The 24,166-nt window shown below is 30.6% G+C and overlaps 1 protein-coding gene, 1 long non-coding RNA gene and 1 pseudogene across 2 annotated transcripts; 2 read left to right on the top strand and 1 right to left on the bottom strand.

Moving 5' to 3' along the window:
* Positions 1 to 6,340: 6,340 nt before the first annotated feature.
* LOC138341888 (uncharacterized) lies at positions 6,341 to 15,623 on the bottom strand. Its single transcript, XM_069294002.1, has 8 exons — positions 15,589 to 15,623; positions 15,377 to 15,432; positions 15,112 to 15,232; positions 9,441 to 9,637; positions 8,145 to 8,535; positions 7,251 to 7,943; positions 6,950 to 7,109; positions 6,341 to 6,829 (listed from the first exon to the last, which is right to left on the bottom strand). The coding sequence occupies exons 1-8, from the start codon at positions 15,621 to 15,623 to the stop codon at positions 6,341 to 6,343; spliced, it is 2,142 nt and encodes a 713-aa protein (XP_069150103.1).
* On the top strand, positions 15,497 to 15,659 carry LOC112940766 (U2 spliceosomal RNA; annotated as a pseudogene).
* Positions 15,660 to 20,654: 4,995 nt separating this feature from the next.
* Positions 20,655 to 23,008, top strand: LOC138340826 (uncharacterized). Its single transcript, XR_011213672.1, has 3 exons — positions 20,655 to 20,814; positions 21,661 to 21,856; positions 22,626 to 23,008. It is a non-coding gene; the product is annotated as an uncharacterized lncRNA (long non-coding RNA).
* Positions 23,009 to 24,166: the final 1,158 nt, after the last annotated feature.

Raw genomic sequence — 24,166 nt, 5'->3', positions numbered from 1 at the left:
AGGAAGGAGAACTTTGTTGACAAATTCGAACACCAACTGGTACTCGCTCTTGATGACCTTCTTATAAATCCCAGCAACCTTGGTTGTGGGTATTTTAGAAACCAAGGACACAAACTCAGTAGAGCAAGTTTTTCCTGTCACAGACCCGGTCCCCTCTCTAGGTACCCTGAGAATTTTGCTCAACAGACCCTCATCTAGGTGTACAACAATGTCATTAACCCTTGTGAGGATACTCCCATATTCTTTGAATTGAATATTATAATAGAATTCACGCACTTCTTCTTCATAGAGGATAGGAGATTTTCTGTTGAACAAATGCAGCCATGATTGAATTTCTACCATATCATGAAGAGAGTCCATGCCGGGAAGATTGATTATTCCCATATCAAAGACTCTCCCAGCCAAGACGGCTTTGTTTCTCAGGCTGTCAACAACTTCGTGCATGTTGACGCTCTCATCACTCCTATTTTAGGCACCAGGTCCCTGTGATCTCTTCCTTTTTCCTGCAGAACTCTTCTTTTTTAACCTTCTTCGAATCCTTTGCCTTTTTGTTTCTTGACCTTTTCTTCTTACTTTTCTTTTCAACTTCCTCAACAGACAACTCAACAACATCAGACTCAGGCATTTTGAAGTTTGATACCTTAAAGGTTCTGGCACTTCTAATTGCAGTCGTAGAACGTGCATTGTCCTTTAAGGCATCGGTCATCAATTTTTGAGCAGAAGACCTAGTAGTAGGTCTTCTCCTAGGGGCCTCTTCCACAACCTTCTCTTTTCCCTTCTAGACATTTCACCCTCTCTTCGCTCAACCTTCTGCTTTAGGGGTTCCTCCTCACTTTCAGAGTCTGAAGAGGTGGAAGAAGGATACCTTTAAATGTCAGGAGTTTTATCAAAAATGGGTTGAGTGTCTCTTACCTCTTCCCTCTGCAAAGCCTCAGTTTGCTCAGCCCTCGCCTCTTCCCGCATCATAGCCAGACTTTCAATAACTAATTCTTCACTTGCTGCCAAGATGTTAGACTCAGACGCTTTATGCCTAGGCAGATCTCCTTCAAAAAGATTTTATTAGGCAGCATTTCTTGCCAAGGACCAGGTCCGGTAGGCAAGCTAGTGTTGTTCAGATCTATGGAGTAGAACGGATTGTCAGGTGTATCTCTCTAAGAACTTGAAGGGGCACTGGATCTGGACTCCACAGCAGAAGGAGAGTAGAAAGCAATGGGCTCTATTTCACTAAGAGCAGTGATCATTTGTTTGGAGGTAGAAGGAGCAAACATTTTTGACTAGAAAGAGAACAAAAATGGCTTTTCGATCAGAAAAAGGAAGAAGAGGGAACAATGTTTGTCTTTTAACTTTTACTTGATTCCCTCTTGAAGCAAAAAGAATGTTAAAGGACAGATGAGAATTTCGAAAAGGAGTAATGAGGGTTTAAAAAGACGTGAAATGGTACCAGGTCCATGATTTGACGTGTCGCTTGAGGAATAAGCGATGGGACTAACGGTCAGAATGACCGATGACTGACACGTGGCATTATCAACGGTCATAATTTTTAGTTTAAAATTAATGTACAAATGCTAACCTGGACAGGCACCAGGTACCATCACACAGTTTTATCCTCATTCCCTAGTTGTTCTAGTCATGTCTTTGCTAGGCCAGTCCTTCCTGAAAGTATACCTACAAAAGGTACAAAAATGATCTGTATCCAGATATTTCATTATTCATACAAAGGATACCTGCACTACAATTTTAGCCATCAAGGGAATTCAACCGTTGGAAGCTAAGAACATCACTTAGAGATCATCATCCCAACTTCAGGCGATTTCTCTCAAATTGATCTTTACTGAGAACCTTGGTAAAGATGTCTGCAATTTGCTCCTACGTTAGACAATATGTAAGCATAATATTCCCCTTCTGAACATTGTCTCTCAGAAAGTGATGTCTAACATCAATATGCTTTGTTCTCTTATGGTGGACTGGATTCTTTCTCATACTAACAACACTAGTATTGTCACACATAAGAGGAATAACTTTGATGTTTATCCCAAAATCTTCCAAGTGTTGCCTGATCCACAACAACTGTGAACAGCATGCTGCTGCAGTTGAAAGAGCCACAGAATTCTGTTTCTTGGTTCCCCAAAAAATGAGTGATGATCCAAGGAAATGAGCCATTCCAGAAGTACTCTTCCTGTCAACTTGATAACCAACAAAGTCACCATCTGCAAAACCAACTAGATCAAAAGTGTCACCTGCTAGATAGAAGAGAACCAGGTCCCCTGTTTTCTTCAAGTATCTAAGAATACGTTTTGCAGCCTTCAAGTGTGAATCACGAGGACATGCTTGAAACCTGGCACACATTCCAACACTATAAACAATATTAGGTCTGCTAGCAGTCAAATATAGCAAGGATCCAATGATTCCCCTGTACATTGTTTGATACACAAGAGGATCATATTCCTCTACTACAAGCTTGAAATTTGTTCCCATAGGAGTATCAATAGGTTTAGAGTCAAACATATTGAATTTCTTCGGTAGCTCCTTAATGTACTTCTCTTGACAGATTGAAATCCCATTTGATGATTGCTTGATTTGTAGACCAAGGAAAAATGTCAGTTCGCTCATCATGCTCATTTCAAATTCCTTTCCCATTAATGATGAGAATTCTTCACACAAATGTTCTGAGGGGGCTCCAAAAATTATATCATCCACATAAACTTGAATAATAAGCAATTCTTGTTCTCTTTTTAATAAGAACAGATTGTCTATTTTTCCTCTTTCGAAACCATTCTTCAGCATAAACTTTGACAACCTCTCATACCATGCTCTAGGAGCTTGCTTCAGATCATACAGAGCCTTATTCAATTTTAACACATGATCTGGTAGCTTAGCATTTTCAAAACTAGGAGGTTGTTTAACAAATACTTCCTCTTTCAGATCTCCATTCAGAAACGCACTTTTGACATCAATTTGATACAGCTTGAATCCCATGAATGCAGCAAAAGCTATTGGAATTCTAATAGCCTCCATCCTGGCAACAGGTGAAAAAGTCTCATCATAATCTATTCCTTCTTCTTGATTGTATCCTTGAACCACCAACCTGGATTTGTTTCTAGTGATCACTCCATTTTCATCTAGCTTGTTTCTGAACACCCATCTGGTTCCTATTACTGTTCTGCCTGCAGGTCGACGAACCAGGTACCATGCCTTGCTTCTTTCAAACTGATGAAGTTCTTCTTGCATGGAGTTGATCCAATCTGCATCACTTAATGCTTCTTTCACATTCTTGGGCGCAATAGATGATATGAATGCTGAAAATGCTACTAGATTTCTTGTTTTTGATCTAGTATGAATTCCAGAGTTCAAGGGAGAGATAAGATTATCAAGAGGATGTGATGAACTATGTTTCCATCCTGGTCTTGGAGCAGACTGGTTGAGCTGATCAACATGTTCTTCTTCATTAAGAGTGTCATCATTTTCTGGGAAGTTTGATGTACTCCTACTGGAATTCAAAGTAGTACTAGGTACCTCATCACACTTTTCCACTTCATCAGCCTCTTCAGGTAGACTATGATTTTGATCATCAAAAAAAAATTTCAATTTTTGTTCTGCGTCAGCTTCACTTCCTTCAATTTTCTGTGAATTGAACAACTTGATCACATCATCTTCATCATTTGATCCATTATTTTTCAAGCTTCCATCCTCATCAAATAAAACATGAATGTTTTCTTCAATGCATTGAGTTCTTTTGTTGAATATTTTGTAAGCCTTACTCGATGAAGAATATCCAACAAATACTCCTTCATCACTCCTAGGATCAAATTTTTCCAGATCATCCTTTCCATTGTTCAGCACAAAACATCTGCACCCAAATGTTCTAAGATAGCTCAACATAGGCTTTCTGTTGTTGAGCAGCTCATAGGGGGTCTTATTCAAAACAGATCTTATCAGACACCTGTTGGTAACATGACATGCTGTGTTGACAACTTCAGCCATGTCACACCCTTTTTTCGCGCAGCGGCGCAAGGGTTTTTCCAATTTAAGTGAAATTATAAAAAGGGATTATTTTATTTCTTTCAGAGTCGCCACTTGGAATTGAGTTACGATGTTCCAAGTCACCTTATTTATATCCCTAATCAAAAGGAAGTTAACTCGTTATTTTACGATCTGCGAAATCAAAAATCGGGTAAGGAATTCTATTGACCGAAGGGAAGGTATTAGGCACCCCTCGATCCCGTGGTTCTAGCACGGTCACTTTATTGACTTTTATGTGAATTGACTAATTATAAATATATTATGTTTGTTATCTAACAATTTACTTATATCCCGCTTTCTTTGATTTATTTTAAATTACTTTGTAAAATTGTCATATTTTATTAGGAGGTAGTTTATTTGTTTGTATTTAAAGACTAAAAGTAGTTTAATGTTTTTTGGATCTTAATATTTTATTAGCATTATCATTATCATAAGCCTAAATTATACATTATCTTAGTTTTATTTTTCTAAAAGAAAATGAACAATATATTATTAAGAACATAAGATAAAAATAAATTAAAATAATACACCTTTTCATATAATTTTTTACATTTTCTTATTTTAGTCATTAAAATGAAAAGAGCCCAGTAATTAATATCAATTTTATTTATTTATTTACGTTGTACATTTTGGGTCACTTTAATATTGTTTTTCATTTTTTTTATTTTGTTTCTCTTTCTTCTTATACTTTACCTTATTTTTCTTTATATATTTTCTCCTTCTTGTTTTTATACTTTTATGTTTTATAAATTTCTTTTACGTCTTTTTCTTTTATTTAAATTTTTATTTTTTATTCTTTCATCATGAATGAATTAATTGATTTTTTTATTAAAAAAATCGCATTAAAAGAAATGTAAAGATAGTGTAGGTTTGATTTATTTTATTATTATTTTCATTCTTCTCTTTTTAAAAAATAAATAAATACAGTTCAATTAAATATACAAAGTGAAAAAGTAACATAATAAATAAGAACAAAATTTGATCTAATTATTACTAACAGCATACTGTAGAATATTAAGCTTCGAATTTTAATAAAGAACGAGACTAAAGGAAACTTTAGAGCAAACAAGAATAAATACATGTTCTATAAATTTTACTCTAAATATAATAACTTAAAATCTCAATCTATTTCATATCATAATGTAAAAATTAAGCATACATAAATTTAAAACACTTTATATCATTGAAATCATATCTTACATGATTCTGAAACCAAATAATGTAATAAAGATCAAGAGTTACCTTTTGTGACAATTAATTTACAAAGAAAATACCTCGATAAGGACCACGAATTTAAAGCCTCGAATTTCACTATTTTTGAGTTTTTTTGTGTGTGTGCGTGTGTTCCTTATGAAAAAAAAGGGTGAAAAGTTTTCCTTTTTTTGTTTTTCTTTTCCTCTCTTTTGCTGATTTTTTTATTCCTCCCTTTTGCTGATTTTTTTCTCTCTTTTGATTTCTAAAATTTCTTCTTCTCTTTTCCTTTGTACTACTTTTTTCTTCTCCTGGGTGGGATAATGGGTAGGTTAATTTCTTTGAATTTTTTTTATAAAATAATAATAATAATAATAATAATAATAATTAAGAAGAATTAAATAGCTAGATAAAATTATATAAAAAATTAAAATCACTAATTTATTAAAACTTTGAATGAATAAATAAAAATATACCTTAAAGTGTTATTCTAATTTTTTGTGGTTTTCATATCTTTTAAAAATAAACTTAATAAAATAAGATAAAAGTCAAAATATTTATAAAAAAATATTTAAGCTCTAAAAATGTATAAAACTTAAATTCGGTCAAAAATTACGTGTCTACAAGCCCGGAAATTTTGAGGAAGATTTGACTCAATAATCATAGTTCTGGCAATGTTCACCAAGGTTCTGTTTTTCCTTTCCACCACTCCATTTTGTTGAGGAGTTCTTGGAGCAGAAAAGTTATGACTCGTACCATTCTCCATGCAAAATTGATCCAGTTTTGAGTTCTCAAACTCAGTTCCATGATCAGATCGAATGCTACAAATCACTTGATTCAATTTAGTTTGAATCATTTTGAAAAACACCACCAATTCTTCAAGTGTTTCTGCCTTTGATTTTAAGAATCTTGTTCATGTATATCTTGAGTAATTATCAACTATCACCAGAATGTATTTCTTGTCATTTCTTCTTTGAACCTTCAAAGGTCCACATAAGTCCATGTGTAACAGCTCCAGAGTTCTTGATGAGGTTACTTGCTTTTTGGGCTTAAAGGATGATCTGATTTGTTTTTCTTTGACATAAGCTTCACATATTTTATTTTCAGCAAACTTCAGCTTTGGCAGACCTCAGACCAGGTCCTTAGAAATCAGTTTGTTCAATAAAGATGAGCTCACATGCCCTAGCCTACGATGCCAAAGATCAGCATTTTCATTTTGAGCACTAAGACATGCCAGATCATCTCCATAAGACGTTTCTAAGTTGGCCACATACATGTTTTTACTTCTGAAAGCAGTGAGATTTACCCTCTTTGTAGTTAGACTAACCACAGTGCACTTCTCAGAAGTAAACTTGACTTCATTTCCTTTGTTACAAATTTGAGACACGCTCAAAAGACTGTACTTCAACCCATCAACATTATACACATTGTCAATTGAATCTTCAAGAGACCTTCCCACTTTACCAACTCCCAAAATGTACCCCTTCTTTCCATCACCAAAAGAGACGCCTCCTCCCTGAAGTGTCTTGAGTGAGAGGAAATTTTTGATGTCACCAGTCATATATTTAGAGCATCCACTGTCCATATACCAACATTGACTGCTGCTCCTCTCACTCACCTGCACCAAGAATTACTTGTTTAGCTTGGGAACCCATTTCAATTTGAGTTTCCAGAAGGCGGACAGAGGAGTGATCAGATTGTATTTAGTCCAATAGGGTAGTTTTTGAAACTTTCTAACAAAGGACATCGGAGCAGTGACATATTTTTTCTTTGAAAATCTATCAGTTGAAACAGACTTTGGAGGACCATGTCTCTCTTTTGATAAGTTTTGCCTTTCACCATAATTAGAGAGTCTTTCATGAGAGTTTCTCCAGCCAGCACGCTCTCCCTTTAAGTGCCTATTTTTACCACAATGAAGACAAAGCAGATTGTCAGACACAAATACATACTTACTGTGAGGATTAAAAGGAGGAGTGATATTCAAACCTCCTAGTCCTTTCTTATTGAAATTACTCTAGTTTGTTGCATTTGACAACAACTTAGAGGATTTTGTCCACTTAAGAGATTTTTCAAGTTCTTCCTTAAGTTTGACAATATCCTTTCCTAATTTGTTGCTCTTCTCCAAGGACAATCCCAGATTTTTCTCAGAGTTTTTCAATTTTTCTTCAATTTCAACTTGTAAGCCATTTGACATTCCATTTAGCTTTTCAGCTTCTTCAGTTATCTGATTCAACTGGTTTTTAAGTTCAGTGTTATCAGACTCTAGAGACACCATTTTTGGCATTTTCTCCTCCAGTTTAACTTTGTTTTCAGTTAAACTGTCAAGTTCAGCATTCATGATGTCTCTTTCAGAGGTTAACTCAATTACAGAATCAATCATAACTTTTGCCAATGTTCTCAATTTTTTAAGAGAATAATTATTCAGATCATTTTTCATATCAAGAAGAGTTACCTTGTCATCCTCTTCTTCATTTTCTGCATGAGCCATGAGAGCAAACATTTCATTGAAAATGGTTTCCTCTTCATGCACAGCCACCATAGACACATTATTTGGTTCATCAGGATCTTCTGAATCACTTGAAGAGTCACCCCATGCAGAAAGAGCCTTTTTGACCACATAGTTAGCAACAGCCTTTCGATCATTCTTACCGAGTACTAGGTCCCTTCTCTTCTCTTTGTCACTTCTTGATTTTTGATGTTCCTTGTTTTCATTTTTGACCAGAGGACACTCTCTAATAAAGTGTTCAACTTTTCCACACTTGTAGCATGTATCATTTTGAGTAGCATTTCAAGGACCATTTGTTCCTCTTTTAAAACCTTTGTTCTTTCTCACAATTTTTTGAAATCTGTTGATGAGATATGTCATATCATCATCACTGGAATCTTCATCTGACTTGTACTTCAGCATCAATGACTTATCCTTTTTGACTTACTTCTTTGATAAATCATGATTTCGATTTATCTCATGTGTCTTTAGATTTCCAATGAGAGCATCCATTGTCATCACCTTCAAATCTTTAGCTTCAGTGATGACATCAACCTTGCTTTCCCAGGACTTTGGAAGAATTCGAAGCACTTTTTTGACTTGTTTGCTCATGTTGATAGGTTCACTAAGACTTGTCAGCTCATTAGTAATGGAGGACAATTTTGTGAACATCTCATGAATGGTTTCTCCTTCCGTCATTTTGAAGTTTTCATACCGTGAGGTAAGCAAATCAATCTTTGATTCCTTGACTTGTTCAGTTCCTTCATGAGCTGTCTTTAAACAATCCCAAATTTCTTTAGCAGACTCACAAGCTGAAACACGATTGAACTCATCAGGACCTATCCCATAGACAAGAAGAGTTTTTGCCTTGTAGCCCTTTTCTATCTTTTTTTATCAGCTTCATCGTATTTCTATCTAGGCTTTGGAACAAGACTGGTTTTCTCTCCATCCTTTTCTTCTATCATTGGAATAAACGGTCTACCAAGTACAATATCTCATAACACACTGTCTTCAGCCATGAGGAAATCATGCATTCTAACTTTCCACCAACTGTAGAAATGTACATTGAAACGAGGAGGTCTTGTTGAAGACTGACCTTCTTCTAGATTAAGAGGAGCAGTCATTCTAGAACAGATATCACTTCCTTGGGGTTAACCAAATAGAGAGTGTCTGCCCTGATACCACTTGATAGAATATGTGCCTTCACTTAGCAGACAATGGACCAGGTCCCTTACTACACTAATAAGTATAAACAGAAAGTTAAATGCAGTTTGAACCAACACAACGATTTTATGTGGAAACCTCCTTGCTTAAGGGAGTAAAACCACGACCTGTCTCACAGGATTTTCAATCGTTTTCACTAATCTTCAAAAGTAAAAGTAAAACACGATTACAACAAATGTGAGAAGAAGTTTTAAATCTCACGTTCAAGCAATAGTCTCTATTGCTTAACAAGCCTAAGTAGAAATGAATCTACCCACTAAGCTATCCCACTTAGACAACTTAGAATTTCAACACTACCCACTGATTCCTTTATAGTTTCAGGAATAGTTTACAATGTAAGAACAAGAGAATATATTCTTAAACAGCTACACAAAATGCTCCAGAGATTTCTGTTGTTCTTAGAATAATTATGCCGTTTTTCTTGGTAATAGCCTTTGCAATCGTTCTTGAAAAGTTTTTTGTCAAGTTGCAAAAACTGCAAATGATGTTTAGGAAAGTGACTTTTATATGGACAATTCACTTTCCTTAAACTCTTTGTCATTGGTTGGAGAAGTCCCACTTTCTGACATCGTTGGGAAGAGTGCACCTACTTTCTGTACCTTATCCAGCTGGCAGTCAACCGGCTCGTCACATTGAGAGTCTGGTACCTTTACAAGGCCCCTGAGTTTGTTTTCATCTTCAACACTCAAGTAAGAAAACCGGTACCTTACAAGGTCCCTAAGTTTGTCAAATCATCAAAACTGCAAATAACAATTACTATAGCTTGCTATCGGGACCTTCAAGTGTCGTCTAGGCGTTGCACTACTGCCTTGGTCTGGCACAACCCACCAATTCTAGTTGGAAATCTTTCTTTCAATTTTAAGTTGAAGGATTTCATAGGATTTTTGTGCAGTTAACAAACCTTTACATTTTTGGAGCAAAACTGATATGACACATTTTAGCCAATGTTCATTTTAGGATTCGGAAAAGGGTCTAAAATACCCTTAAAGTATTGGAAATGGTACAAATTACCCTCCATCCACCTATTGGGTCCAAAATACCCTTGTCATCCACCTTTTGGTTCAAAATTGACCACTTATTTGACGGTTTTATATTTAAACTATTTAAATATTTTTTAAAATACGTGGCGCTTAACTATTTGTTATAATTTAACTTATTAGTATAATTTATAAATCAATCCACTACCCACCCCATTACTAATTAAATCCCTCTAAATTAATGAACCCGTCACATTATTAATGCAAGCTACTGTCAATTGAGTGTTTTGAAAAATTATAGAAGTAATTATCATACATTCAAGTGGCTAAATAAAAATCACCGATAAACTGAAAAGTCTGACTATGTTCATCTTAATCATTGTTACGTCTCAATTATGTGATGTTATTTCATAGGTAAATTTTTTTCAAAATAATATATTAAAATTTTAAAACAAACCATAAATATTTATAAAATTATATTTTAAAAAAAGTGCATGAATTAATTCGGGATGTATTACTTCTTTACCTTTAATCATAAATTTCTAATTCAATTTTGAAAGAAAGTGTCCTCCTAAATAAGCGGCTCAACCAAAATTTAATTGGGGCTTCGATTCGGACTCGAATAATTTTGAATGTCATCTTCAGAAATCTATAATTTCATCGTGTTTTAGTTGTGTTTATGACGATTTTGATATTATAATTGGATTATTAATTGGGTGACGTCTAGTTAGTAATGAGTGGGTAGTGGGTTGGTTTATAAATTATATTAATAAATTATAATTATAATCAATAGTTGAACGCCAAGTATTTTAAAAAATATTTAAAGAGTTTAATTTCAATATAATTAAAAAAGTGGTCAATTTTGAACCCAAATGTGGATGACAAGGGTATTTTGGAGCCAATAGGTAGATGAAAAGGGCATTTTGGAGCCAATGGGTGGATGAAGGGTAATTTTATACTATTTTTCAATACTTTAAGGGTATTTTAGGCCCTTGTCCGTTTAGGATTTAAAGTAGAGGAGGTCAATTGGTTTGACTAAAGGGTTGCCACCAAATAATTGTGCTGCGAAATAGCTCAGCTGGCAAAGGAGCAGATCTCCCACCTAGGCTATGAAGGTTCCAACTTGGCCATCAACACTTCCTCTTTTTCTTGCTCTTTTTTTTTCTTCTCTTTTTTCCTGTTCTTTTTTTCTATTCATTCTTATTTATTTATGACTATTCTTTATTAATTCAAATTGACCCTTTTTTTTCTTTTTTTTTTTTTTTCTACATTTGTTCTTATTTATTTATTACTATTTTTTATTAATTCAAATTGACCCCTTTCCATAATTAATATTGAGTTTTTTTTATTTTCTCTTGCACTAATTATTAATCTCTTGTTATGAGTGTAACGTGTTTATTTTTCTTATCAATTAGTGAATATTGAATTATGAGCATCAAATAAATATTATGAAGAATATATTTAAATAGTAGTTTTAAAAAAACATAAGTTTCAAAAATGATTTTTTAAATTCAAAGGTTTTAGCGATTTTCATCGACGTTTTTGCTATGTAAGATGACTAGGCTGAAACTACAATTTTTATTCTTTCTTAACTATATATTTTCAATAACACATAAAGTCAACGAAGATGAATATATTATGTTAATACTATTAGATGGTTTATACAAGCTCAAATTTTAATGTGAAAAATCTTTTTTTCTTGAAAGTTTAAGCGAAGAAGACATCAAATTCCAAAAAGGAAATAAAATTAAATTGGTTAGATATATCTAATTACATAATATCTAAATGAAAATATGAATACATGCATATTCGATCGATTCATTTATAAAAATAAATAAAATTAATAACATGAGTTGTAACCCAAAAATAAAGCAATCGATCCTTTCATATTACTTGAACGTTGTGACACCCTGTACCTCCAAATCCTAGATCTGCCTCTAATTGTTCATCTCCTTTGTAGCTGTAGGTTGCTTGACCGAACCACATTAAATCTTTGTGACTTTTGATATATTTCTCGTTTGTCTTCTTACTTATGGTCTTTTGAGGTTTACTTTGCTAGCTTTCACATTATATCTAATTACTAGACCGATGGTGCTTGTTGATTTTGTTATTCCATTTTTCTTATTTTCTAATAGAGTGTCATGTCTGAACTATTTCATATCCATAAAATTGCAAATGTAAGATCAAGTGTAGTATATATGGTGCTTTTGTCATGATTCAAAATTACAAAGTCATGACTAACACCGGAAAAACCACTATCTAGATTAGAGAGGATCAACTACGGTATTAAAGCTAGGTATATACAAGTATATACTAATAAGAAGGATGAGCATAAAGATCATCAATCCACTGGATCGTCTGACACCTTGGGACAAATCTCTATAATGTACCATATACAAACAATATCCATGATATGTGTGGAATACGATACTCTCCTTGTTCCATTTTATATGTCAGCTCTTTTTATAAATAGTTGGATCATAATAATTGTCATTTTATAAAATTTATGTATTTATTGTCATATTTTGCTTATTATACCCTTGATAGAATAGTTAGTTAATATTATCATTTGTAAATAAAGTTGACTTTAGAAAACATTAAATAAGAATAAAAGAATAAAATTACATTATTTTTTAATACAAGTGTAAAGTAAAAAATTGACATATAAAATGAAGCGAAGTATATTATATGAGTGCAATGACATGTGTGAATAAATGGCGACGTATATACATGTTCAATTCAAAATGATGCTTTTGGCCTGGGTTTACCTTCTTCTTTCATAATATTTAATTTTATTATATAGTTTTATAAATCCCTAGTATGGTTTAACTATTTTACTTTAATGTTGTTGCAAGACGAATTGAAGATGCACTACATATAATAGTCAACTGAGGTTGATTTCTATAGCGTATTGATTAATGTGAAAATAGAAATTTTGAAATATTTTATATTTAAGGTAACTATAAAATTTCTCTCCGTTTCTATTTTGTTGTCAATTTGAGAAATGACATACATAATAAGTTAACAATGATTAGCATATTGAAGTTATAATTTTACCCTTATTGATTATAGTTTCAAAAAGACATAAAATTGTTAGGATCGAATCCACATACACACTTGATGAATGAAGAACACAAGAACTTTCTCGAGAGAGAGACGATAGATCTAGAGAGAGAAAGAGAGAAACCAATATTTCGTGGTAACACCCCGTGGGTAAACTTCCACGGCAATGGGTATATATATTAATAATTCAGAGTATTTTACGTTACAGAGAATAAATGGAGAAAAAATAGTACAACCTAATATATGACAGTATATCATAATATTAATCAGGCTCCACAACCTAACAATCATATATAAGTGTTCCCTTTAACTTAGCTTCAAATCACATTTATGCCCTTCAACTTTTGGTGTGCACAAGTAGACGCTTAAACTTGTATAAAATTGAACAAATAGACATATGTGTCATGCTACATATCATTTTTTGTCCAACGTGGTGTCCTACATGTATTTTGCCATGTAGGACTCATGTGTTTATTTATTTAAAAGTTGAATAGTTAAAATGCATGTTTGAGCATAATGAAAGTTGGAGGTCAAAGTTAAAATTTGAAACCAAATTTAGGATCTAATATTTGTATTATGCCTTTCAAAAAGGATGAATTATAACGTGGAAATTTTCAAAAAGTTTAAATGAGTGTATAATATGAATTTTCTTTTGTCCTTTCTTGATTTGTAAAAATGAACAAATAAATAGTAACAACTAAAAAAGAAAATATGGACAAGTAAATAGAACGGAGGGAGTACTTCCTTAACAATGTAAGAAATGTTCTGCACTATCATATACCAGCTCAAAGCACTATAACAAAAAAGACATTTAATGACTATAAATCGCACAAAAATATTCATAATAATTAAATTAATGTCAATATATTTAGAATCGCATAAATCAATAGCGATATTTATAATGAACCATATTAAGTTACCAAGTTATGTCATCCACATTGAATGTGGGTGTCTTCTTTCATCATTTATGTTTGGAATTTTGTTTAAATTAAATTAATAATATAAGGTTTTTCTTAAATGAAATAAGAGTGTTTCCTTTCATTCTTTAATTGGTGTCTTCTAAATAAAAGAATGCGTATTTTTTATTTTTTGGTTATCATCAATTCTATTTAAATCTAACTACGTCAGCTTCACAAATAATTTTTTATAGAATACATTTCTTTATAACATTCTCCAAAAAAATCAAGTTTTCAAGTTCTTGTTTTCCAATAGGATTTCTTCACTATTTGCTTAGTTGAGAAATTCATACGCTTGTCATTATTGTTCATCATGTATTCATAAGATACTTAAAATAATATATTTATAGAATTTGATAAGAAATAACAAAGTTTTAAAGAGTATTTTAGAAGAAACTTAAAACATGTAAGAAAGATATAATCGAAAACATATTAGAAATAACATGCAATATATATTTCTCTAGAAGAAAATCGAGCACATTAAATGCACAACGTGTCCTTAAGAAAATTATTTCCCTCAAGTACCCGAGGTTAATGAAATATATCATAATAAAATAGAATTATATTATTCACCTGTGTATTGTTACCTAAAATCATGGTGTCAGCAAATCATTGAACGACAATAAAATATACTTAGAATATATGCTAGATTTAGTAGTAGAAAAAAAATTCAGAAATACATTGTTGAGAAATAAGAGGAAACCCTTTTATTTATAGCCAACAAAGGATAGTGTCAACATGTGTTTATTGTGTCTTATCAGAAAGGTCAACACCCTTTGGACTTATGGAAAAGTTGCAACTTCCCGTAAAGATTATTGTACTTCTTAAAAGTTGAAACTTTCATAAAAGTAAAAACTATTCAAAAAGAAAATTCAAATCAACAATTTTTCTGCACAGAATAGTTACAACTCTTCATTTATCATTCACATCTTTCAAAATCCAACAATCATATGTACTAGAACTATTTGCAAATATCGTTTTTAGAAAACCGTTTTGCACATGTTTCAAATCTTCAATTCCTTCATTTTATTGTTCCGCCTCTTCATATAAATTTGTATCCTTGATATATATTTTCTAAATTTATAATTGGTACTCTATAATTTAAATGACTCTTCATTTTTGATATTTGCAATTTTGCATACAATTGACAGATATGGGACCAATTAGCAATGCAGAGGCAAGAACTTGTGATCACAGAGCCGTAGTTTCAAGGGGACATTTATTAGCAATACCAACTGTGCCTCTGTTTGCCAGGCCGAAGGCTTCATTGGTGGCAACAGTCGTGGCCTCCGTCAGCGTTGCTTTTGCACCAAAACCTGTTAGAAGAATGATCTTGATTTCATTGTCTCTGCAATTGTTTCCTTAGTTGAACCATCCATGATTTTTTATGTTGTTCTATATATCAATAAAAAGAGACTAGATAGTCTCATCATTAAATAGTAAAACTAGAGATAGATTACTAGTGAATCCTGTCCCTTCGGAGAAAAAGTATAGAAGCTCTATAGTCCCATAATAGCTGGAAAGCCAGATTTTATGTATCAAAATGACATAAAATAGTGCGGCATAACACATGTAAAAGCATATTTTTCTCGGCCTTTTGGCTAAGATTAAGTGTAGTGAGTCATTTACTCACATGACATTAACTCTGTATTTTTAGGGGAAGGTCTATCACGATAGCTTGCTATCGGGATCTTCAATCATCGCCATGGTGTTGCATTATAATCTTGGCCTGGTGCACCCCACCAAATATATTTCAAATTTTGATTATCTCAATTGATATGTTATAAGGTTCTTATGTAAAGAATTCTATCAATCTACGAAATATTTTTGGTGTCATGATTTTGAACCTCACTTGATATAACAAGTATCACGTTATTTTCCGACCCACCTAAATAAAACAACACTTGCATCTGGTGCGTACATTGTTGATGACTTGAAACCATTCCGTACTACATCTTAGAATGTTTTTGATGATAATTTTTTTTTTAGTATCTAAAAAAAAAAAGACGCTATGGTGATGCAAACATTGTTGATGAGTTGAAACCATTCCATACTGCATCTTAGAATGCTTTCGGTGATGATTTTTTTTCAGTATCAAAAACAAAAAAAGAGGCTCAAAGCACTCAAAGAATGCACCAGCCGGGAATCGAAATCGTGTCTGTACCGTGGCAGGGTACTATTTTACCACTAGACCACTGGTGCTTGATGCTTGATAATATAACAACCTAATATTTAATATGGAATAACACTGGTTGATTCAATTAGTGCTACTAGGACGGATGATCCGTCAAGGACTTTTCATCTATGTTACGAGTCTTAAAATGTCACAATCAATTCTCCAACGATTGTTGCACATTTTACAAATGCATATTTAGAGTTATCACCTTCAAGCACATTTGCACAAGTGGAGGAAGGTTTAGTTTGCCTTACAATATTACCTGTAGATGAAATTGCTATATTTGAAAACGTGGCATAGGGAAAATTCCTAATAAGATATGATCTTGTAGACAATAAAGTCTTTCTTGCCTATAGATCACACTCAATACTAAGTACTAATGTTGTTACAAGTAATTCAAATTTTATTGATCAATTCTTGATATCTTATGTATTATTTCTATCTAATGCTTACTAATGGAGATCTCATCTTTTTATTATTTGTTCAAGGTAAGGAAAATGACATTAAGAAGTTGCATTCACAAATCCTAACATATTCTTGATCTATTCCCCCCTAGGTTTTCTTTTTTTATACAGATCATTGTTTCCTTCGTTTCTTTGTTTATATTATTGAGACACACGAAGAGTTGGTCATATGTGTGATTTAAATTAGGAAAAAGAGTCTATATACTTCTCAACTTTGTCATATAGAGCTGATGTACCCTTGTTATGAAAGTGACTCATATATACCCTACTTATTACAAATGACTCACATATATCCTTTTCCTCTAACGGAAATGAAAAAAATAATAATTTGAATCTAACTTTTTCTATTTTTCAAGAAAATATAATCATGAGTAAATTTAATTCTCGTCAAACATATTTTTTTTAGTCTTTTTATTTCAGTGACTAATTTATAATTTTTATTTTGATAATCAAATTTATTTTTGTTTCACTAATATTTTTGTAAACTTATTGTAGATGACCAAATATTTTTCTTCGAATACAAAAATTAAATTACAATAGAGAAAAAAAGAATAGTTTAAATTTTTTTTCTTTACACTAAGGAAGAAAGAAAAAAATAAAATAAGAATAAGAAACTCAAATAATTATAATAAAAGAAGTCAAAAAATAATTTATGTATGAAAAATTAAAATATATCTTGAAATTTGATAGAAAAATCATATATACCCCTAAATAATTTTTTAAAAAAAATTAAAAGTAAAAAATATAAATTTAAAACTAATTTTTTAACTTCCGTAAAATAAAGGGTATATGTGAGCTCATTTTGTAAAAGCATGAGTATAAGTGAGCCGTTTGTATAGCGGTAATGATATATATGAGCTACTTTCATAATAAGAGGTATATTAACTTCAAAACAAAATTAAGGGATATATTAGACTCTTTTCCCCTTTAAATTAAAAAAGATTTGATAAGAAAGCTTTAGTGAACAACTAATGGTACACAAGATTAATAACAGGAAAGAATGACGGATAACAAAAAAAGAAAGAAGGCATAGATGCCAGAATTGTCCAACTACACTTTTTGATATGAGGAAAGATTTTGAATAGTGGTAAACTTGAAGTAGTCAACAAGAGTGACGAATCTCTACTTTTATTTAAGAAGAAAGCTCATGAATATTGATAGGCCTGTGAAGTGGATATAGACGAGATTTTAGATAATAATATATTAATTTTGTTTTTCCTTATATTTTTAACGATGAAAGTCGTAATGATACGTGTATTGTATTATTTCTTTTTTTTTTTTTTTGTTTTTTGTATCATTATGATGTCTCTTAAGTTTAATTTTTATATGAACTTCTGATTGTTGTAAGTTTATGATTGTTTTTAGTTCAAATTAATACTTTAAAATGGTAGAGTAGATCCTAAAGAGATACCACTTTCTCAAGAATTTATCTTAATTATGGTTGAAATTTTGTCAAAGTATAAATTAAATTTAAAATTTAAAATTATTTTTCTCTTGGATTAGTAACTTAATAATGTTAAAAGATCTTCTAATTACTAATCAAAATTTTAAATCTATAATTGATTGCTTAAGAGAAATAAATCTTAATGATTAATATACGTTATTTATTGGTGTCTGTTATGTAAGTTATAAAACTATCAAGAATTATGCTTGTGTGAAAACTTTTTTTTTTTAAAAAAAAAAAAACTATTTACATAAAAACAAGTAATATTTATATTATTCAAAATAATTGAGACATGATCATCGTTATAGATATTATAAAGAAAGGCTATATCTTACCTTTTCATCATAAGATCAAGTTGTATTAATTTCATATGACTCCATAATTTTTTTTATTGTTTTTCTATAAAATTGAATTCAATAAGCATAATTACGATTAATATATGGTCAGAGGAAGGTGAAAAAAATCAAAATAAATAAAGTTAATTTTAAGAACACCAATGAATGATATAAAGTACTGACTAATATTGGTTTGTTTTATATTTAGGGAACTATAAATTAGAGTTAGACTTATCACAAAAAATTAAAACAAGAAGATGATGTGTGTGTATATAGTCAAACATATATTGTATGGATAAATAGGTATGTAGAAGTTTTCACGATTGAAATATTACTCACTATTTAATTGTAATCATTACTTATTTACATTAAAAGTATATTAATTATAATAAACAAACCCAATGTACTTAGTGAATTCTTTGTGTTTTTTTATGATTGCGCAAAACACAGATGAATTCACTGTAAAAATTTAAAGAATAATTATTATTATTGTTCTTAGTGTTAAAGTGATTTTTTTGTTAGCACTAGTATTAGTTTGATTTTTTTATTTGTGTTTTATTAGAGTTACTAATATATATGGACTATAATCTTTATTGGACCATTCAAAATTTCAAGAACTTGAAATAATATGATAAACTATAAAAACTATGAAAAAGTAAACGAAGTTTATTTAAAAATAAGAAAAATCTTTTTGGCAAGAATGATATTTTATCTATGTTATTTTACCTTGTTGAACATTTTTATTCTCTTAACTTTAATATTTTTTAACGAAAAAATAAAAAAATAGTTTATTTTAAACTAAAAAAGATATTACAAACCTTTTAAATTTAGTTCTAGCCATTTAGCATTACTACTAGTACCAAAGTAAATATTTTATATATAAAATTATTTTTAAAAATTATATATAATGTCGGGTTGTTCTGGTCTCGAGTTAATTTTTTTTTAGGTAAAATCAAACCAATCCAAATATAGTCTTCTTTTCTCCCCAATACTAAACCAAGTCAAACCAAATTATTAGTCGATTTTTTTATTTAACTTGATTTTGTGGTTTGATTTGATTTTTTATTCGATTTTATACCGTGATATGATGAAACTCTACCATTGTTATAAGGCTGGACATTAGGTCAGTTCAGTTCGATTTGTGAAATTTGTTTCGATTTTTTAGATTTTAGTTTGACAAAAATATAAAGTCAAACTAAACTGAAATAACTTTGGTTCAACTCGATTTTTGCAATTTCGACTCAATTTATTTTTTCGGTTCAAATATCATTTTGGGCCCTTTTTTGGGTCATAACAGGACTTTTCTTTTCTTTGAAACTTCAATGTCATCAGCTTCAACTTCATTCGGGGAAGAAGTATTAAGTATGCTTTCATTTAAAGTTTATCTTCACTTATTTTGCTACCAATTTCTTCCATGCGCATAAAAGAAAAGATGTGATATATAAGAACCCATACAAAAAAAGTAAATTATGAATCTTTCATTACACATACAAAAAAACAATTTTTGTCATTCTCAAATCTTTCTGAGTTTTATTCTACCATTACCATTTACCTATACAAAAAGCAAAAAATAAATAAAAATAAAGAAGAAATTTACTCTTCATGCAAAGTTGTGATTCATGAAGCAAATAGACAGTCAAGACTCAAGAGTAACGAGATGGAACAAAGAAGTGAAAAGTGAAAATCGAAAACGATGGCTCGCAGGCCGCAACACTCTATTTCACTCTGCATAATTAAGAACGGAGAAGTGAAAAGTGAAATCTGTATGGATTAGCGTTTTGAGATTTGACTTTGGGTGGATATAGTCATATAGACATAAAGTAATTGACTTTATCTATTACTCCCTCCTTCCCATTTTATGTGAGGTAGTTTGACTCGGCACGAAATTCAAAAGAAAGAAAAACTTTTAAAACTTGTGGTCCAGAATGAACGATAGAAATTTGTGTGTTTGTAAATCATTTCATTAATGATAAAATAGAGATTTTTTAGTCAAATTGTTTCTTAATATAAAAATGTGTCATTCTTTTTGGGACTGACTAAACAGAAAAGTAAGTCAAATAAATTGGGACGAAGACAGTATTTTTAGGGTAAATTAGTAAACTAGTCACAATCCCTAACATAATTAGTAAAAATAACTATATTTTAAAATAATTATTAAAAATGTCAATATCTCAATATTTTATAATAAAAAATTGTATCCTAATATAACTAATCTCCTTTCCTTTTATTTCTCAAATCAAACCCACATTAAACAATTTTTTCCTCTTTTATACGGTAGCTTCTTTTTTAAAAAAAAAATACATTCATTACCCACTTATCCCTCTTTTTAGATTTTATCTCAAATAACTCATTTTTCTCTCTTCCTTTTTAACCATTGTTATCTCCTTTCCTTGTTCAAGAAAATCAACTATTCGAATTTCCTACACTTTTTCAAGAAATCTCCAATTAATTCAAAAGATTCTTCACCCATTGATAAAAGGTAAATTTTAAGTCAACAAGTATTTTGTAAGAATTTTTGTGATTTTGTTTTCATATTCACTAAATTTTTTGTATTTCAGATTTTTTCGTCTTTTAAACATATTATTTGATTTTTTTTATGAGTTTGTTGTCAGATTCACCAAGTATTTTGTGAGATTTTCCTCTTTTATGTATTTCAGATTTTTCGTCTTTTAAACACTATGTATGCGTGTTGTGCGGATATTTAAAATGTAATAATTTTGTAATTAAAAATAATCAATAAATGTATCATGCACTTTATAATATAATCCAATTTATAATAATATAATAACATTAATCATTAACTTATTTATTTGAGCATTTTAAATTAATATTATTAGCATACAATTAATTTTATTGTATTAAAATATTATATTTATAGTTGTATCAGCTACCATTTTAGTTTTGATAATTTAATATGGTGAAATTTTTATAAGGATACTATTAATTTTATGATAATTTTTGGAATAATTACTTAACTACACAATTTTATTTTCCCTATTCCCAATATTTCTCTACTCTTTTATTAAAATTCAAAAATCTCTTTTTGACACCCAATGATACTTAACCAGTACTTTTTACAGTGGAACTAAAAATTAGACTTTTCCCATTCCAAAAAATTTCGCCCAAAAATTTTTTACCACTAAAATTTTCAGTTACCAATTTCAAGTAAATTTGAAATTCAAAAGAAACCTATCGCTATTCATCTAGATTATAGTCAAAAATAGGTCATCGTCTTCTAAATTCTGATTTCTTCATTTTTTTTGTTCTTTTTTGTGTATTTACTTTTTTGGTTTACAATATCAAGCTAACTATAATAAATATTTAGTTTTTATTTCAGAATCGAAAACATCAAAGAATTGAGTTCTAAAAAGTCGCATGACCCGAAAGTCATGACAAATTCAAGTTCTAGCAAGAGAAAATCTATAAAGAACAAACATGCATCAACTTCAAAAGATTCGAAAACCCCAAAGAAAATGGGTAGAAAGGTGACACCTCCAATTATTTGACCAACACTAACCATAGTATGTACATCTTCACTCATATTCATATTTTTTTCTTCAGTTTGATGATTCTTATTTTTTCATTTAAGTATCATCTATTTCAACTTTGCACTGCACACATTGAACGCAAAATTTTGTGATACTTTTATGTTTTCACATGAACATTAATGTATCCTAGATACTTTTTTAAGTATCAGTTTGACCTGTTTTTTTTTTTTTTTTTGCAACTTATTATAACGACTAATGAAATTTGTTTATTTGTGTACCTTTTATGTGTTGCATATGAACATTAATGTATCTAATATATATGTTTAACTTCAATGTTTTGTTGTTACTTAGTATCAAATAACATAAACATTAATGTATCTAATATTATTGTTCAAGTATTAGATTGCCCTGTAGGTGTTATTTAGTATCAATATACATGAACATTAATGTACCTAAAAGTGAATTGAACTCATAAAATATCAACTATTTCAATGCACACAAGAAATATTGATTTTTGTGATACTTTTATGTTTTGCACATTAACATTAATGTATCTTAGATACTTTTTTAAGTATCAGTTTGACGTGTTTATGTTTTTGTCACTTTATATAACGATAATGCAATTTTTGAAACTTTACACCTTTTATGTGTTGCACATAAACATTAATGTATCTAATATATATATGTTTAAGGATCATTTTGGCCTGTTTCTGTTTTTGTCTCTTTATATCACGACTAATGAAATTTTGTATAATGTTTATATCTGTTAGAGATTGATAAAAATTGTTTATTTAATTTGCAGAATATGATTTATGTAATTGAACATATTTCAAAGAGCACTCTAAAGTTTGGTCCTACCTACAACTCCAACTTTATTGAACATTTAGTATCATTAATAAAGGATCAAGGTATGAAATTATTCAATAAAGGATCCAAGTATGGTATGGACAAAGTCAAGGCTGGATATGTTAGCGATATTGAAGATCTTATAAGGCCAAAGAGTGGCTACACTACACCAGTAGAAGGTGGACTGATTAATGTAGAATAGTTAGGTTTTTATTGTGTTGAAGTTACGTTAATTAGTATTTTGTATTGTCACTTATCATTCCAACACAATCTTACTAAGTAAATATTAATTTGAAGAATGTTTTTTGTCAAGAAATGTATTTCAATTTTAATTTTTGTCTCCAAGTATATAATTTAATTTATATTAACTTGTTATAAATTATTTTTTGTAAGTATGGTTTAACAAATAATGCTGATACAATATAACCATTGTACACGGAATATCTGATACTATATTGTATACACTTGTTAAGCAAACTGATTTTCAATTTAAGTAGTATATATTCAAATGTGGTAATCTTGAAGTAAATCACAACTTCTGATACTATATCATCATTAGATACACAATATCCATAAAATTTTTAAGTATTTGATACACATTTTATTATAAAAATACAAATTTGTATGTGTAACAATTGGTACAAAATAATTTATTTAATTTACCAGGTTGAATCATATAACTTTGATTAAAATCATAATAACCAACAAAATTTTGTTATCAGATACATATTTGACGTTTAATATAAATGAGACTAAATAACTTATCAATATATCTTAGTAAAATTACACTTGATATAAAACAATCAAATTTGATATATTTAGTATCATTATACATTATAATAATGCATTATAGTAATCAGAGCAGTAGGGATATACATTTGTTATATCCCACTTCTTCAAAACTACTATTGTATTGCATGCAGATAAGGTATCCCGTCATGTTTTTTTTATGCTAACAAATAAGTGTATATCCAAAAATAGGCAACTGTTATTTGTAGTTTTGATGATTTGACAAACGTAGGGACCTTGTAAAGGTACCAAGTTTCTTACTTTAGTGATGAAGATGAAACAAACCAAGGGACCTTGTAGAGGTACCAGACTCTCATTGTGACGAGCCAGTTGACTGCCAGCTGGAGACGGTACAGAATGTAGGTGCACACTTCCCGATGGCGTCAGAAAGTGATACTTCTCCAACCAATGGAAACGAAGTGAAGGAAAGTGACTTGTCCATATAAAAGACACTTTCCTAAACATCTTTCATAGTTTTTGTAGCTTGAGATAAAACTCTTCAAGAACATTTGCAAAGGCTGCAAGTAAACAAAAGTTAATTATTCCAAGAACAACAGCATTCTCTGGAGATTTTCGTGTAGTTGCTTAGGAATACATTCTCTTGTTCTTAAACTGTAAACTATTCCTGAATCTATAAAGGAATCAGTGGGTAGTGTTAAAAGTCTAGGTTGTCCAAGTGGGATAGCTTAGTGGGTAGATTGTTTTCTA

Source organism: Solanum lycopersicum, chromosome 1 (assembly GCF_036512215.1).
Source record: "Solanum lycopersicum chromosome 1, SLM_r2.1".
In the NCBI taxonomy this organism is placed as follows: domain Eukaryota; kingdom Viridiplantae; phylum Streptophyta; class Magnoliopsida; order Solanales; family Solanaceae; genus Solanum; species Solanum lycopersicum.
This window is presented reverse-complemented; position numbering and strand designations above follow the sequence as displayed.